General features: G+C 41.4%; 1 protein-coding gene across 1 annotated transcript in view; it reads left to right on the top strand.

Moving 5' to 3' along the window:
* Window positions 1-17,464, top strand: part of stx18 (syntaxin 18) — a 52,969-nt gene extending 35,505 nt beyond the window's left edge. The window contains exons 7-11 of the mRNA XM_061932792.1: window positions 2,987-3,078; window positions 13,568-13,626; window positions 13,728-13,797; window positions 13,860-13,940; window positions 16,602-17,464. Of these exons, the coding sequence (XP_061788776.1) occupies window positions 2,987-3,078; window positions 13,568-13,626; window positions 13,728-13,797; window positions 13,860-13,940; window positions 16,602-16,697 (398 nt within the window). The 3' untranslated portion in view covers window positions 16,698-17,464. The remainder of the gene's footprint in view (window positions 1-2,986; window positions 3,079-13,567; window positions 13,627-13,727; window positions 13,798-13,859; window positions 13,941-16,601) is intronic.
* Window positions 17,465-18,012: the final 548 nt, after the last annotated feature.

Raw genomic sequence — 18,012 nt, 5'->3', positions numbered from 1 at the left:
CGCGAATTGCACCTTGTGCAGACAAGATTTTTCGATCGGACACGGAGGAATTAGCGATGTAAAAGACCACGTTGGGACAAAAAAACACAAGTCTAATGCCGTTGCTAGCGATACAAGTGGAAAACTTTCAACGTTTTTCGGATTTTAGCCACAAAAAGGTAACGACACCAATGTTATCTATTGGAATTGTTTAGTACTGTTATACTGTTAAAAGTGTTTATACTATTTATGCTTTCAAGTCCAAGTTGAAGAAATCTTGTTAAATGTTGACAGCATAACTACCAAAATACAGAAGTATGTCTTTAATATTTTTGCAGTGCTATTTCTGTTGAAAAGTTCAAATGATTACATTAGAGATGTGATGTGCCACTTTTCAAGTGTCTGATGGCTTAAATTAATTTTCATTCATTTTTCATATTTTGAATTCTTTTGAAAGGCTTACAAAAAAACTACATTTGAATTGTAATTCCATGCTATTGGCAGGACTATTAATTTTAATGAAGTTAGCTTACCATGTTTACAGTATGATAATTGTGATAGAAATGTGAATTTTAGGCACAGATTATTTTTTACAATTGAACAAGGCAGTAGATTATACAAGCTTGGACAGAAAGTTAATAATGACACCAATTTTTTTTTAAATGGAATTGTTTAGTACTGTTTTACCATTTGTTTACTGTAAAAAGTGTTTATACTGTTTATACTTTCAATTAACAAATTGAAGTCTTGTGAAAGGTTGACAGGATAACTGGCATTAACTGTCAAAATAATTTCAAACTATTGAAGTTAGCTTACAGAATAAACATGTCAATCAACCCATATGATTTTTGCTGTACTATTTTTGTTTTGAAAAGTCACTGTGACTGATAGAAAAGTGATGGTTTTAGGAACATTTTAACCTGTCTGAATGCTAATAATCATTTTGCGTCGAAGCCCCCCTGAACCCCCCACCAGGACTTTGTCCTGGACCTACCGGGGCCTGTGGCCCCTGGACCCTGGCTACTAGGTTTTTCTGATTTCAAAAGTTGGCAGGTATGGTAATGAGTCGTCACCCTGAATAAGAAAGCTTACATAGATCAGGGCTGTCCAAACTTTTGCCACTGAAGGCCGCAACACTGAAAAATGGAAGCATGCGGGGTACATATTGATCTTTTTCCATTTAAAAACCCATAACAATAGATAGATTTCTTCAACCTGGAGGGCTCCGCTCAAGTTCGGTCACAAGGACCCAGAAGTCATAATGTTAACATAAGGCCTTTATTATAATTTTTTTCAACGCTTAAATCTCTAGGTCATACTTGCCAACCCTCCCGGATTTTCCGGGAGACTGCCGAAATTCAGCGCCTCTCCCGAAAACCTCCCGGGACAAATTTTCTCCCGAAATTCAGGCGGGGCTGGAAGCCACGCCCCCTCCAGCTCCATGCGGACCTGAGTGACGTCAGGTGCGCAACACCACGTAAATCGTTGGCCAACCAAAAAGTAACCCCAGTACGCTATAGCCAACATTCACCAGGCGATGGCAACAGACAAACATAGATAACTCTATTACATGATTCCCCTTTTAGAAATGTATAGAAGTTACTCAAAATAAATAAACAACCCAACCAAAAAATGCAGCAGCTCAATTAGAAAACTGTACTTAAGCCACATTCTTTTTTTGTTCAGCATGGTTAGAAAAATAGTGACAGAGAATAGAACAAGGATGGACAATTCAACCCTTAACTCAACAATGAGTAGATGAGTGTTATGTGTGTGTATATGTGTAAATAAATGAACACTGAAATTCAAGTATTTCTTTTACTTATATATGTATATATTGTGTATGTATATATATATATATATATATATATATATATATATATATATATATATATATATATATATATATATATATATATATATGTATAATAAAATAAATATATATACAGCTAGAATTCACTGAAAGTCAAGTATTTCTTATATATATATATATATATATATATATATATATATATATATATATATATATATATGAAATACTTGACTTGGTGAATTCTAGCTGTAAATATACTCCTCCCCTCTTAGCCCTGCCCCCAACCACGCCCCCGCCCCACCCCGACCACGCCCCCACCCCCCACCTCCCGAAATCGGAGGTCTCAAGGTTGGCAAGTATGCTCTAGGTCAACTTAAGTATATAATAATAAGGTTTTTTCATGTTTTATGCACTTTTTGTTAAAGAAACCCCTGTTTTTTTATGGCAAACTCACAAAATATGCAACTCTAACCCCCCAAACAATGTTCATAGTGGAATATTTGATGTGAAGTTATTAAATAGGTCAATAATTAACTGATGTTGATGTTTTATTATTTTTGAACAATGACAGTTAAAAAAACACTAACATTTTCACTGATCTAAAAGGTCACCAGACATGGAAGTGTTAAAAATATGTTTTTTTTTTAAATAAACTTTTAACATTTAATTTTCTTGATCAACTTCAGATCTATCCGTCAATTATACGTTTTAATAAATTGTTTTTAATATTTTTTTCATTCTTTTTCTTTATGCAATATTTCCCCAAAAATGTGCAATATTTGATGCAAAGTAATTGGAGCCTTGCGTATGTGTATAATTCATAACAACATTGATTTTGATTCATTATTTTTTGAGCAATAACCGTTTTAAAGAAAAAAACAGTCTGCATGGCAGCTTTGTGTTATTAAAATCAACATTGCAAACTTTTCTCGTTACATTTCACCTGCGTGCTCTTTTATTCCATGTTTTATGGGGTCTTTTTTATTAATAGTATATTTAGATTGTGCCGCAGGCCATTAAAAAGTTAGCTGCGGGCCGCAAATGGCCCCCCAGGCTGCAATTGGGAGACCTCTGACATAAATCATAGATCACAGTATAATACAGTATGAGGCCTTTTGGGCTCATGACATAAGCCTGCATTTAACTAAGGCTGACTGTACACTCAGTGGATCTTTCTGTGTGTCTTTGTTGTAGACAAGAGTGCTGCAGAGGTGCTGGACCCGAGCATCAACCTGTGGGAAGAGAGCAAAGTGGAGGACGAGCTTTCTCCTGAGGAGATTCAAATGGTTTGTGACCTTTTAGACTTCATTTTTGTTCTTATTGGTATACATCTGCACCGTAACACAACATAAACACAACAGGACAAATACCCAGAATCCCATGCAGCCCTAACTCTTCCGGGATACATTATACACCCCCGCTACCAAACCCCGCCCACCTCAACCTACGCACAGAGAGGGGGGGGGGGTTGATGTGTGAGGGAGCAGGGTTGGGGTGGGGGCGGGGTTTGGTGGTAGCGGGGGTGTATAATGTAGCCCGGAATAGTCAGGGCTTCATGGGATTCTGGGTATTTGTTCTGTTGTGTTTATGTTGTGTTAAGGTGCAGATGTTCTCCCGAAATGTGTTTGTCATTCTTGTTTGGTTTTGGTTCAAAGTGTGGCGCATTATTAGTAAGAGTGTTAAAGTTGTTTTATATGGTCACCGTCAGTGTAACCTGTGTGGCTGTTGACCAAGTATGCCTTGCTGTCACGTACGTGTGCAAGCAGAAAATGTATATTGTATAACAAGTGTTGGGCTGGCACGCTGTTAATACAGATTGTAGAGGGTGCCAAATGTTGTACCATCATGGCACGCCCTTATTATAGCTGTAAGGGTGAAAATCGGTGAATATTAATCCCGGGAGTTTTCTGCGAGAGGCACCGAAATTCGGAAGTCTCACGGGGAAATTGGGGGGTTCAGCAAGTAAGCTGCTGAGCCGCATCATAGTGATCAAAGAGCCGCATGCGGGGGTTGCCGACCCCTGGTATACATTAAACTCCTAGCTGTCCACCACAGGCAAAAACACTTTAGTATGGGGAACTTATTCTAAGTAACAAAGACTTAATTTAGGGTTATTTGGGCACTAGGGGAACATATAAGGGTTAGGGTTAAGGTTAAGGTTAGGGTTAGGGTTACTAATAATAAATAATTCTGAAGTTATTGAGGGAAGACTCTTAGTTAATGGCTTACTGCTTGTATAATAAGGCCATGCAGAATAAGGCATTAATAAGTACTTAATAATATGTTACTAATTTTCATGTTAATAACACACTATTTAATGGTGATACGTTCCCCATACTAAAGTGTTACCATAGCATGTAATATTTACGTACTTTGGTCCTTCTAAGCATACGGCGACGCTTTTATCCTTCAACAACAACTATTACTAATCACGGCAGACTTAGTCCATAGATTAGTCGCAGGGTTCAAAGCTTAGGAAAAAAGTAGCAGTACATTACATACATTAAAAAGGCTGTAGATCGGTGGTCACCAACCTTTTTGATCCCAAGATTCCTGGTCTCAGCCAAAACCCAAAGCAATATCTACACCTGTGTCAACTATGTTTTATACTGTGTATATATATACATATATACATATATATATATATATATATATATATATATATATTAGAGATGCGCGGTTTGCGGACACAACCGCGGAGTCCGCGGATTATCCGCGGTTCGGGCGGTTGAAATAAAAAAAAAATAGATTTTATCCGCGGGTCGGGTCGTGTGGTTGAAATAAAAAAAAATTTGATTTTAAATAGATTCAGGCGGGTGGCAGTTAAACCAATTCGGAAATATATATACATAGTTGAATGTTGTTACCCACATACGAAAAACGAGCAGGCACCTGCTGCATATGCCACAACAGAAGAAGAAAAAAAAAAGAGATGGACACTTTTACGGAGCGGAGAAGGGACACCTCGCCGGGGTCCGGGACCGAGGCCCCTTCCCCCGAGAGGGCCCCACCGGGAGCCGTAGCTGAGGTGATCCGCGAGAAGGGCCCGACGCACGTCCAGGGTCACCACCGCGCCCACCGCACCGACACCCCGCCTCGTCCGCCTTCGCCGCGGCCGGCGTCACGCGCAGCAGGTAAGCAGCTTACCTGCCCGCCACCCCTGTGGCCGGGGGCTCGTAACAGGGGTCACTGCGCGCGCTCCGCCCGCGCAGCTTACCTGCCGCGACGAGTAGGATGGCCGCCGCGGTGCGCGCTGAAGCCTCGGGCGCGAGCCCGGGTGGAGCCGCCGCGGGTGCGAGGGACATCGCACCTCCACGCGCTTGGAGGTGCGCTCAGCGCGGCTCCCAGATGATTGCGAACTGGTGTGCGTCTGGGCCGTGACAGCGTGGCACGCGAATGTCTCTGCTGCATTGGATCAGTCTCCTTTCTTTAACAGGCAAAAGCTTTATAACCTCACTAATGCCTTGCATCGTCTATATTAGATATATTACAACGGGCGGGTGCGGGCGGGTGCGGTTTGATTAAATGTTAGATCGGGTGAATGGCGGATGGTTGACGACTTTTGTGATGCGGTTGCGGATGAAAAATTGCCTATCCGCGCATCTCTATTATATATATATATATATATATATATATATATATATATATATATATATATATATATATATATATATATATATGTGGTGTGTGTAACTGATGTCAACATTTTGTCTTTTTCTCCTTGGATTCTTGCTGTTTTTCCAGTATTAAAGACAACAAAGACTTATTTGGGACAAATAATGATCCAGAACCTTATATTTTTGAGCCTGAATATTAGGAGGATAAGCTCCACGTTTTAGAAGCTGAGTGATAAACATATCCAGCAAGTGGCACTATTGCTAAGTGCTTTACAAGATAAACAAACTAGGAAGATAACAGAACAATCACTTGCTGTACACTGTCTGCTCTCACTGGGATGCTGACTGATTGGATGTTCATATCCTCCCGTTTAGAAGAAGAATTAATCATAATCCTCATGCAGGCAGAAGCATTTTTGTGTGTCTTTCTTGCCATCTGCGAGTCTAAGTTGAATGTCAATAATTTACCAACTCAGAGGTGATGCAGCAGCTCAGTATGTCAATAGCCGCATAAGCCAGTTAGCTAACTGATCACGGCGCCGCTTAAAGTAGTTCCTCGTTTGTGCTTACAATAACAATATCGATGGTTAATATTCAGGTCATGAGATGTAAATGATATATTGTTATATTGCAGTAGAGTTCTCCCGTTAGCTGCATTGTTGGCTGACTTTTACTAGCCTTCATTTACGAGTTAGAATTCATCAAAAAAGAAAAACATATGTGTTCTTGTCTTACATAAGTATTGTGATTGATAGGCTAAATTCCAAAATAAGTGCAGTTAAAATGTGTTTGCATTTTACATGACATTTTAGCAGACTGTAATTGACGAAATCCTCCACAAGAGGGAGTTATTTCACTCTGATTGTGTTTCAAAGGTCGTTCACTTGTGAGATGTATCTAGTACTGTGGTCCTCTATGACCATGAAGTTGTCATTATTTGTCTTTTGTGGAAGGAAATGTTATAGAAAAACACATTCTATATTGTTATTGTTATTCAAAGTGGAATAAATAACAAGTAGGGTAGAGTGTTTTGATGCCGATACCGATCATCTGTTAGTAAGATCGGCTGATACGATCACATGTGTTAACTGTAAATGTTTCTATTTAATTATGGTGAGTATTGACAGTTTAACAATATCAATGCAATATTTTAACTACTTCCTTCTGTTATTACATCAAATAGTTTGAGCACAACAAAGTCAACAGTACACAATAACTAAACAAAAACACTATTAATCTTTTAAATTATTAAATTAAAATTATAAAAATTATTAAATTAAAATTATAAACTATAAAATTATAAATTATTAAATTAAAATTATAATTAAAGCTGCAAGCAGCATTGGTCAGGCCTGCATATTTGGCAGGTGCTAGTCCTAAGTGTCCCAATACTTTTGTCAAGTTTTAGTCCCAAGTGTCCCAATACTTTTGTCCAGTGTAAGTGTCCCAATACTTGTGTCCAGTGGTAGTCCTAAGTGTCCCAATACTTTAGTCTACTTTTAGTGCAAAGTGTCCCAATACTTTTGTCCAGTATTTGTCGTAAGTGTCCCAATACTTTTGTCCAGTGGTAATCCGAAGTGTCCCAATACTTATGTCAAGTTGTAGTCAAGTGTCCCAATACTTTTGTCAAGTTTTAGTCCCAAGTGGCCCAATACTTTTGTCCAGTTGTAGTCCCAAGTGGCCCAATACTTATGTCAAGTTGTAGTCCTAAGTGTCCCAATACTTTAGTCAATTTCTGGTCCTAAGTGTCCCGAAACTTTTGTCCAGTTTTAGTCCTAAGTGTCCCAATACTTTTGTCCAGTGTAGGTGTCCCAATACTTTTGTCAAGTGGTAGTCCCAAGTGTCCCAATACTTTTGTCCAGTTTTAGTCCCAAGTGTCCCAATACTTTTGTCAAGTTGTAGTCCTAAGTGTCCCAATACTTTTGTCTAGTGTATGTGTCTCAATACTTTCGTCCAGAGGTAGTCCTAAGTGTCCCAATACTTTTGTCAAGTTTAGGCGTAAGTGTCCCAATACTTTTATCCAGTGTAAGTGTCCCAATACTTTTGTCCAGTGGTAGTCCTAAGTGTCCCGAAACTTTTGTCCAGTTTTAGTCCTAAGTGTCCCAATACTTTTGTCCAGTGTAAGTGTCCCAATACTTTTGTCAAGTGGTAGTCCCAAGTGTCCCAATACTTTTGTCCAGTTTTAGTCCCAAGTGTCCCAATACTTTTGTCATGTTGTAGTCCTAAGTGTCCCAATACTTTTGTCCAGTGTAGGTGTCCCAATACTTTCGTCCAGAGGTAGTCCTAAGTGTCCCAATACCTTTGTCAAGTTTAGGCGTAAGTGTCCCAATACTTTTATCCAGTGTAAGTGTCCCAATACTTTTGTCCAGTGGTAGTCCTAAGTGTCCCAATACTTTTGTCAAGTTGTAGTCCTAAGTGTCCCAATACTTTTGTCCAGTGTAAGTGTCCCAAAACTTTTGTCCAGTGGTAGTCCTAAGTGTCCCAATACTTTTGTCTACTTTTAGTCCGAAGTGTCCCAATACTTTTGTTCAGTGGTAGTCCTAAGTGTCCCAATACTTTTGTCAAGTTGTAGTCCTAAGTGTCCCAATACTTTTGTCCTGTGGTAGTCATAAGTGTCCCAATACTTTTGTCAAGTTGTAGTCCCAAGTGTCCCAATACTTTTGTCCAGTTTTCATCCTAAGTGTCCCAATACTTTTGTCCATTGGTAGTCATAAGTGTCCCAATACTTTTGTCTACTTTTAGTCCGAATTGTCCCAATAATTTTGTTTAGTGTACCTACCTTGTCTGCATTGTGTGGGCACGCTGGTGCTTCCTCCTTTTAAAAAGCCATCGTGAAAAGACAGCAGATTAGCAGCATCAGCGCAGCGGTTCTTTGAAGGCTCATAAAATCAAAACAGATTTTCAAACTCTTTCGATAACTTTTAATCAGAAGGGTTCAATCTCTCTCCTGTGTTAGTTTGAAGCCGAAACGACAAACGCACTCAGAGGAGATAATGTTTGAAGAAAGGTGACCGGTTTTTACAAAAATTTTGTTTTGAAGGGGGAATAGCAAACTTCCTGTTGATTTTTGCTGGGGGTTGTCAATTTATGAAATGTAGGTCTAAGTGAGACCTACATAGAGGTTTTTGTTTCATGTCTCTCCGACCTTTCCAGTGGGAGTTACAGGCAGTTTTGTCATTTTTTTCTTCCGAGGAGCAGTTTTTTCTGCGTTTTATTCAAAAATTGCTCTAGAGCGCAATTTTGAGATTTGGGGTTAGGTTGTTTTTTTTAGATCGTAATTTTTGCCAGTCCTGATGTGTGCGTTCAGTTTGGTGAGTTTTGAAGCATGTTAAGGGGGTCAAATTGCAGCTCAAAGAGGCAAAAGTGACTGTTTTTAGTACTTTTTTGTCTTGAAGGGGGAATTGCCAACTTCCTGTTGATTTTTGCCCGAGAATATACTATTATGAAATCTAGGTCTAAGTCAGACCTACATAAAGGTTTTTGTTTCATGTCTCTTCGACCTTCCTAGTGAGAGTTACAGGCAGTCTAGTTTTTTTTTTTCTAGGGGCCGCTAGAGCGCAATTTTGAGTTTTGGGGTTTGGTTTTTTAATAAACAGTTTTGCCGTATATTACTGATGTGTGTGTAAAATTTGGTGAGTTTTGAAGTATGCTAAGGGGGTCAAATTACAGCGCAAAGTTGCGGAAGAATAATAATAATAATTAAAGCTGCAAGCAGCGATGGACGGGACCGACTTTGACGACACATAAAATCCAAACCGAAACAGTAATTAAAACTCTTTGGTCAACTTTTAATCAGAAGGGTTCAATCTCTCTCCTGTGCTAGTTTGAAGCCGACACGACAAACGCGCTCAGAGGAGATAATGTTTGAAAAAAGGTGACCGGTTTTTACAAAACTTTTGTTTTGAAGGGGGAATTGCAAACTTCCTGTTGATTTTTGCTGGGGGTTGTCAATATATGAAATGTAGGTCTAAGTGAGACCTACATAGAGGTTTTTGGTTCATGTCTCTAAGACATTCCTACTGGAAGTTACAGGCAGTGTCTGAGTTTTCCTCCTATGAGCAGTTGTGTCTGTGTTTTCTTCCTAGGGCACGCTAGAGTGCAATTTTGAGTTTTGGAGTTGGGTTTTTTATTAGATCGCAGTTTTTGCCAGTCCTGATGTGTGTGTCCAGTTTGGTGAGTTTTGAAGCATGTTAAGAGGGTCAAATTACAGCTCAAAGAGGCAAAAGTGACTGTTTTTAGTACTTTTTTGTCTTGAAGGGGGAATTGCCAACTTCCTGTTGATTTTTGCTGAAGGATGTCAATGTATGAAATCTAGGTCTAAGTCAGACCTACATAGAGGTTTTTGTTTCATGTCTACAACATTCCTACCGGAAGTTATAAGCTGTTTTGTCTGTGTTTTTTCCTAGGGGGCGCTAGAGCGCAATTTTGAGTTTTGGGGTTTGGTTTTTTATTAGATGGCAATTTTCGCCAGTCCTGATGTGTGTGTCAAATATGGTGAGTTTTGAAGCATGTTAAGGGGGTCAAATTAGAGCTCAAAGAGGCGGCGGAATAATAATAATAATAAAACGCACGAAATACAATAGGGTCCTCTGTCCCAAAGGGACATTGCGGTCCCTAATAAAGAATAAAACCTTACAAATTCAATAGGTCCTTATGTCCCATTGCAAAAGGACTCCCGAAGGGAGTCCTTTTGCAATGGGCCCTAAAAATGATTTAAATACTATCTATTAATCAGGGTTTTCCAGGGATGTATTCCCTGTATTTGTAAACATTAAAGCCAACTTTTCTTATCTATTGGTACCTGTTTTTGTGTATTTTACATCCCCATAAGTCCCGAAAATGTGAAATCAAACCATGGTGGAGATATTTATTAAACAATCTTACTAAATAGGAGTCAAGAGAATGGCGGACATACTTCCTTCAAAGGAGTTGTTTGGAATTGGCTCTGTCCACTGACGTTTTCTGACTTGTGGCGTCGGCGGATATTTCCATACATCGTAGAAATGTACCCAAATTTCGCCATTGTAGTCCAGCGCCGTAGTCAATAAGCTCCTTCTTTTTCCTCTATCCTCTTGTTGCGGAGCAGACTGGCTCGTACATGCACATGCATCCTCCACTGTTGCCATTGCAGAAAATGTGTTAGTTAAGGTGGAACAAAGGAACAGTGTAATTTGGCCTGTCGCCACCATCACGTCTCCATCTCATCGCTGCCTGGGGGGGCAATAGACTACAGACTGTGGTGAAGTAGGCCGGCTTCGTCGCGTGAAGAAGCCTACAATTTTTGGCAGTGTTTTCCGCTCCGTATGCTGAATGGCAATATACGATGTATATCTCGATATTTTTTCCGTAAAGTAAAAACAAAACACAAAACAGTCCTAGTTACCTGAGATACTAAGTATGTCATTATTTTGACTTAGTAAATATTGACTTACTAAGACAAAATAATGACTAAGTAAATATTGACTTACTAAGACAAAATAATGACTAAGTCAAATTAATGACTTACCGTATTTTCCGCACCATAAGGCGCCCTGGGTTATAAGCCGCGCCTTCAATGAACGGCATATTTCAAAACTTTGTCCACCTATAAGCCGCCCCGTGTTATAAGCCGCATCTAACTGCGCTAAAGGAATGTCAAAAAAACAGTCAGATAGGTCAGTCAAACTTTAATAATATATTAAAAACCAGCGTGATGTGGGCGCGCATAGAGTCGTATATCAACATGGACGGAGCTGCGTGAAAAAAGCCACCCGGCCTCTTCGCGTAAACTTACCTTAACCACTCGCTCATCTTTTCTTCATCCATCCATCCCTTCGAGTTAGCTTTTATGATGACGCCGGCTGGAAAGGTCTCTTTTGGCAAGGTCTTCCTTTTGAATATCACCATGGGTGGAAGTTTCTGGCCATTAGCATGGCAAGCTAGAACCACAGTGAAGGATGACTTCTCATTCCCTGTGGTGCGAATATTCACCGTACGTGCTCCCGTTGTATCCACAGTGCGGTTCACAGGAATATCAAAAGTCAGTGGAACCTCGTCCATGTTGATAATGTTCTCTGGCCGGATCTTTTTTTCAGCTATCTTGTTTTTACAATATGCACGGAAAGTAGCCAGCTTTTCTTGAAAGTCTTTAGGCAGTTGCTGTGAAATAGTAGTCCGTGTGCGGATGGAGAGATTGCGTCTTTTCATGAACCGGAAACCTGTCGCTTAGTAGGAGCCATTTTGTGGTCTTTACAGATGTAAACACACAAAGGAAATGAAACGTAATATCCGCGCGCTTCTTCTTCTTCTACGCGGGCGGGTGGTTGCTTACAGTAGAAGAAGAAGCGCTTCCTGTTCTATGGGGGCGGGTGCTTACCTTGGCGGTTGCTTGCGTAGAAGAAGAAGCACTTCCTCTTCTACGGGGAAAAAAGATGGCGGCTGTTTACCGTAGTTGCGAGACCGAAACTTTATGAAAATGAATCTTAATATTAATCCATATATAAAGCGCACCGGGTTATAAGCCGCAATGTCAGCTTTTGAGTAAATTTGTGGTTTTTAGGTGCGGCTAATAGTGCGGAAAATACGGTACTGTAAATAAGCGTTTGAAAAAAAGAGTTAAAAGTGGGGCCACACTGACATATGCTCAACTCATCATGCTTAATTTATTACAGCATTTGGGAAGCCTGTAGTTGAATTTTATTATGTCAATGTCATATTTTTATCAACATGTGATGGCAGGGACCCTGCCATTCAAAACTAGGCTGCTACATTACTAATGATTAATGTGAGCATCAAGGGTTGGAATTGGGGGTTAAATCACCAAAAATGATTCCCGGGCGCGGCCACTGCTGCTGCTCACTGCTCCCCTCACCTCCCAGGGGGGTGATCAAGGGTGATGGGTCAAATGCAGAGAATAATTTCGCCACACCTAGTGTGTGTGTGTGACAATCATTGGCACTTTAACTTTAACTTGATATGCAAGCGCTAAAAACTACAAAAATGGATGACGGGGAGAAGATACAGTCTAAGTGGAGGCACATACATTTGAGCGCCCACAAAGTGGCGCCATCCCGAAGAGATGGTCAGAAAGCGGCTTGTGTTTCTCAACCTTTTTTGAGCCAAGGTGCATTTTTTTTTCATTGAAAAAAATGCGGAGGCACACCACCACCTTTTTTTGTTGTTGATTGTCATGTCATGTTCGGATGTACTTTGTGGACGCCGTCTTCGCTCCCCAGTAAGTCTTTGCTGTCGTCCAGCATTCTGTTTTTGTCTACTGTGTAGCCAGTTCAGTTTTAGTGTCGTTCTGCATAGCCTTCCCTAAGCTTCAAGGCATTTTCTTAGGAGCACTCACCTTTTGTTTATTTTAGGTTTAAGCATTAGACACCTTTTTACCTGCACTCTGCCTGCCGCTGTCGCCTGCATATTGCCTGCATATTGTCTGCATATTGCCTGCATATTGTCTGCATATTGTCTGCATATTGCCTGCATATTGTCTGCATATTGCCTGCATATTGCCTGCATATTGCCTGCATATTGTCTGCATATTGTCTTTATATTGCCTGCATATTGTCTGCATATTGCCTGCATATTGCCTGCATATTATCTGCATATTGCCTGCATATTGTCTGCATATTGTCTGCATATTGCCTGCATATTGTCTGCATATTGCCTGCATATTGCCTGCATATTGTCTGCATATTGTCTACATATTGCCTGCATATTGTCTGCATATTGCCTGCATATTGCCTGAATATTGCCTGCATATTGCCTGCATATTGCCTGCATATTTCCTGCATATTGCCTGCATATTGCCTGCATATTGTCTGCATATTGTCTGCATATTGTCTGCATATTGTCTGCATATTGTCTGCATATTGTCTGCATATTGGCCTCGGTGTGTAACATGTCCTTCAGTGATAATCATACTTGGAATATTAAGAAATGCAGTTTAGTTGATGAGGTGCTTTTTATGCAATTAGGGTAGCAACTCCACGCTCTGTATGGAGGTAAATAATGAATTGCTAAACTCTCAGCGGGGGGTACTACAAATAAATGCAGTATCAGCCTCAGGGGATCGGCATTATTAATCAGCAATGGTGATCACAAATGAAAATGGTCCGATACTGATCACTGGCCGGTTGATTGGCACGTCCCTAATTGTTTGTTTCCATGTGTGCAGTTTGAGCAGGAAAACCAGAGGCTGGTGAGTGAGATGAACAGCCTGGTGGATGAAGTCAGGTGAGTCACGTTTACCTGCCAACATAGGAATGGCCATCTCTCTCGGTCTTTAAGCTTGTATTTGGAGAGAGATCATAACGCCACAACCCAAATGTTTGCAGACAAATCGAGGGGAAGGTGGTGGAAATCTCTCGACTGCAGGAGATCTTTTCCGAGAAAGTCCTCCACCAAGTAAGCTGACTGCTGGCGTCAACATGTCAAGTCCTGTGAGTGACGGGCTCTTGTCCTGGCAGGAGACGGAGATAGACAACATTCACCATCTGGTGGTGGGAGCTACAGAGAACGTGAAGGAAGGCAATGAGGATATACGAGAGGTGAGCTTCAAATAACAACAATCAGAAGTGTACATACTAGAGATGCGCGGTTTGCGGGCACAACCGCGGAGTCCGCGGATTATCCGCGGGTCGGGTCGGGTGGTTGAAATAAAAAAAAATTAGATTTTAAATAGATTCAGGCGGGTGGCAGTTAAACCAATTCGGAAATACATATACATAGTTAAATGTTGTTACCCACATACGAAAAACGAGCAGGCACCTGCAGCATATGCCACAACAGAAGAAAAAAAAAAAAAGAGATGTACACTTTTACGGAGCGGAGAAGTGACGCCTCGCCGGGGTCCGGGACCGAGGCCCCTTCCCCCGAGAGGGCCCCACCGGGAGCCGTAGCTGAGGCGATCCGCGAGAAGGGCCCGACGCACGTCCAGGGTCACTACCGCGCCCACCGCACCGACACCCCGCCTCGTCCGCCTTCGCCGCGGCCGGCGTCACGCGCAGCAGGTAAGCAGCTTACCTGCCCGCCACCCCTGTTGCCGGGGGGCGCGTAACAGGGGTCACTCCGCGCGCAGTGCGCTCACGAAAGGGGTGGGGCTCACCCTGGTTGATATAGACAGCAGGACGGTGGCCATGGAAGTCGGAACCCGCTAAGGAGTGTGTAACAACCCACCTGCCGAATCAACTAGCCCTGAAAATGGATGGCGCTGGAGCGTCGGGCCCATATACCCGGCCGTCGCCGGCAGCGAGACGCGCTTGGAGATGCGCTCAGCGCGGCTCCCATATGATTGCGCACTGGTGTGCGTCTGGGTCGTGACAGCGTGGCACGCGAATGTCTGCACTGCATTGGATCAGTCTCCTTTCTTTAACAGGCAAAAGCTTTATAACCTCACTAATGCCTTGCATCGTCTATATTAGATATATAACAACGGGCGGGTGCGGGCGGGTGCGGTTCTGATCAAATGTTACATCGGGTAGATGGCGGATGGTTGACGACTTTCTGATGCGGTTGCGGATGAAATAATTGCCTATCCGCGCATCTCTAGTACATACACTTGCAAAGAACATCATGTCATGGCTGTCTTGACTTTACAATCATTTCTACAACTCTTATTTTTTTGTGATGTAGTGATTGGAGCACATACTTGTTGGGCACAAAAAACATTCATGAAGTTTGCTTCTTTTATGAATTTATTATGGCTCTACTGAAAATGTGAGGGTCAAAAGTATACATACAGCAATGTTAATATTTGCTTACATGTCCCTTGGCAAGTTTACCTGCATTAAGGTGCTTTTGGTAGCCATCCACAAGCTTCTGCTTGAATTTTTGACCACAAAATTGCTGCAGTTCAGCTAAATGTGTTGGTTTTCTGACATGGACTTGTTTCTTCAGCATTGTCCACACGTTTAAGTCAGGACTTTGGGAAGGCCATTCTAAAACCTTCATTCTAGCCTGATTTAGCCATTCCTTTACCACTTTTGAGGTGTGTTTGGGGTCATTGTCCTGTTGGAACACCCGATGATTTTAGCTTGTCCTTAAAAATCTGGAGATAATCCTCCTTTTTCATTGTCCCATTTACTCTCTGTAAAGCAGCAGTTCCATTGGCAGCAAAACAGGCCCAGAGCATAATACTACCACCACCATGCTTGACGGCAGGCATGGTGTTCCTGGGATTAAAGGCCCCACATTTTCTCCTCCAAACATATTGCTGGGTATTGATTGATTGAGACTTTTATTAGTAGATTGCACAGTACAGTACATATTCCGTACAAGTGACCACTAAATGATAACACCCCAATTAGTTTTTCAACTTGTTTAAGTCGGGGTCCACGTAAATCAATTCATTGTGGCCAAACAGCTCAATTTTTGTTTCATCTGACTACAGAACTTTCCTCCAGAAGGTCTTATCTTTGTCCATGTGATGTCAGATGAAACAAAAATGCAGCTGTTTGGCCACAATACCCAGCAATATGTTTGGAGGAGAAAAGGTGAGGCCTTTAATCCCAGGAACACCTTGCCTACCGTCAAGCATGGTGGTGGTAGTATTATGCTCTGGGCCTGTTTTGCTGCCAATGGAACTGGTGCTTTACAGAGAGTAAATGGGACTATGAAAAAGTAAGATTACCTCCAAATTCTTCAGGACAAGCTAAAATCATCAGCCCGGAGGTTGGGTCTTGGGCCAACAGGACAATGACCCCAAACACACCTCAAAAGTGGTAAAGGAATGGCTAAATCAGGCTAGAATGAAGGTTTTAGAATGGCCTTCCTAAAGTCCTGACTTAAAGGTGTGGACAATGCTGAAGAAACAAGTCCATGTCAGAAAACCAACAAATTTAGCTGAAGTGCACCAATGTTGTCAAGAGGAGTGGTCAAAAATTCAAGCAGAAGCTTGTGGATGGCTACCAAAAGCGCCTTATTGCAGGTAAACTTGCCAAGGGACATGTAAGCAAATATTAACATTGCTGTATGTATACTTTTGACCCTCACATTTTCAGTAGAGCCATAATAAATTCATAAAAGAAGCAAACTTCATGAATGTTTTTTTGTGACCAACAAGTATGTGCTCCAATCACTACATCACAAAAAAATAAGAAATGATTGTAAAGTCAAGACAGCCATGACATGATGTTCTTTACAAGTGTATGTACACTTATGACCACGACTATAATAACATACGCTTTATGTTTCTTTGTTTGTGTGAGCAGGCCATCAAGAACAACGCTGGCTTCCGTGTGTGGATCCTTTTCTTCCTGGTCATGTGCTCCTTCTCGCTGCTCTTCCTGGACTGGTACGACAGCTAGCAGGACCAGATGAAGACTGAGTAGTTGTCACCTCGGACTACAAAGACTGGTAACACACACCTCCTCCTCATCATCTGTAGAGGGCAACTGCACATTTTTTTTTTTTTTTTGGAATCTTTCACAATTAATATGAGAGACAAGAAGACAAAAATGTTTTTTTTTGTTTTTTTTTTGTGCATTCTAACATGTAAAGTGAAGCGATTTCTATTTATATAGCGCTTTTCTCTAGGGACTTAAAGCGATTTTACATAGTGACACGTATTATCTGGGTTACATTCAAAGCAGTGTGGGTGACACTGGGAGTATCTTGCCCAAGGACACAATGGTGGTGGACGCGGGGATGGAACCTGGATCCCATAAGTTGCTGGCACAATCGCTCTACCAACCACGCCACCCCAAAAAAATCGTCTCGTTCTTGGAGGCTAACAATGCAGCTAATAGGAGCGATCAATTCTCCTTTTAAATCACTTTAAAAATACATTCAAAAAGCATCAACAATACTTAATTTACGTTGTGTAACAAGTATAACAACAAACTGTACTACATTGTTATTGTAAGATTGAACACTGAGGAACTCTTTCTGGCGTACTAACACATCGGCGTGCTACGGTATTCGCCGTAAAAGCGAGCTACAGCAAGAAATACAGTAAGATAGCAGCTGCGTCAACACAAAACGCGTTTGAGTTTGTAATACACAACACAATGTGATAAGACGCCAATCTGTACTGACTGAAAACTAATCATATTAAAGTATCCGTAAAGTATTATTTCATGTTTTGTTTGTACACAGCCAGCCATACATGATCAATATTAAAGTGTGACTCACTCCATGGACACTTGTCTGTTTGGTCCAGCTGGCCAGGGAAAACATTTTTCCAGGTTTATTTGGGTAAGCACTCCATTTATGTTGGAATAGCTTGGCTTCAAATTCCAAATTTTGCTGCTTAGAGTCACTTTCACCTCACTCTCTCGGCTTCCGTCTGCTCCAACGTCTCACTCTTCCTTCGTGCTGGCATCTATAAGCAGCGGTTCATCCTCAGTATATTCAGCTTCAAAAAGATAAGGTTGTGACTCCTCGATTCTCCAAAAAATTGGTCGTCTTCGTTGTTTGTTACCCAGTCTGCCACATACTTGCCAACCCTCCCGGATTTTCCAGGAGCGCCTCTCCCGAAAACCTCCCGGGACAAATTTTCTCCCGAAAAACTCCCGAAATTCAGGCGGACCTGAGTGACGTGTTGACAACACACAACAACAGTGTCTACCGTAAAGCAGTTCATCTGCCGTAAACAGCAATGTTGTGACACTTTTAAACAGG

The sequence above is a fragment of the Nerophis lumbriciformis genome, linkage group LG38 (assembly GCF_033978685.3).
Source record: "Nerophis lumbriciformis linkage group LG38, RoL_Nlum_v2.1, whole genome shotgun sequence".
NCBI lineage: Eukaryota > Metazoa > Chordata > Actinopteri > Syngnathiformes > Syngnathidae > Nerophis > Nerophis lumbriciformis.
This window is presented reverse-complemented; position numbering and strand designations above follow the sequence as displayed.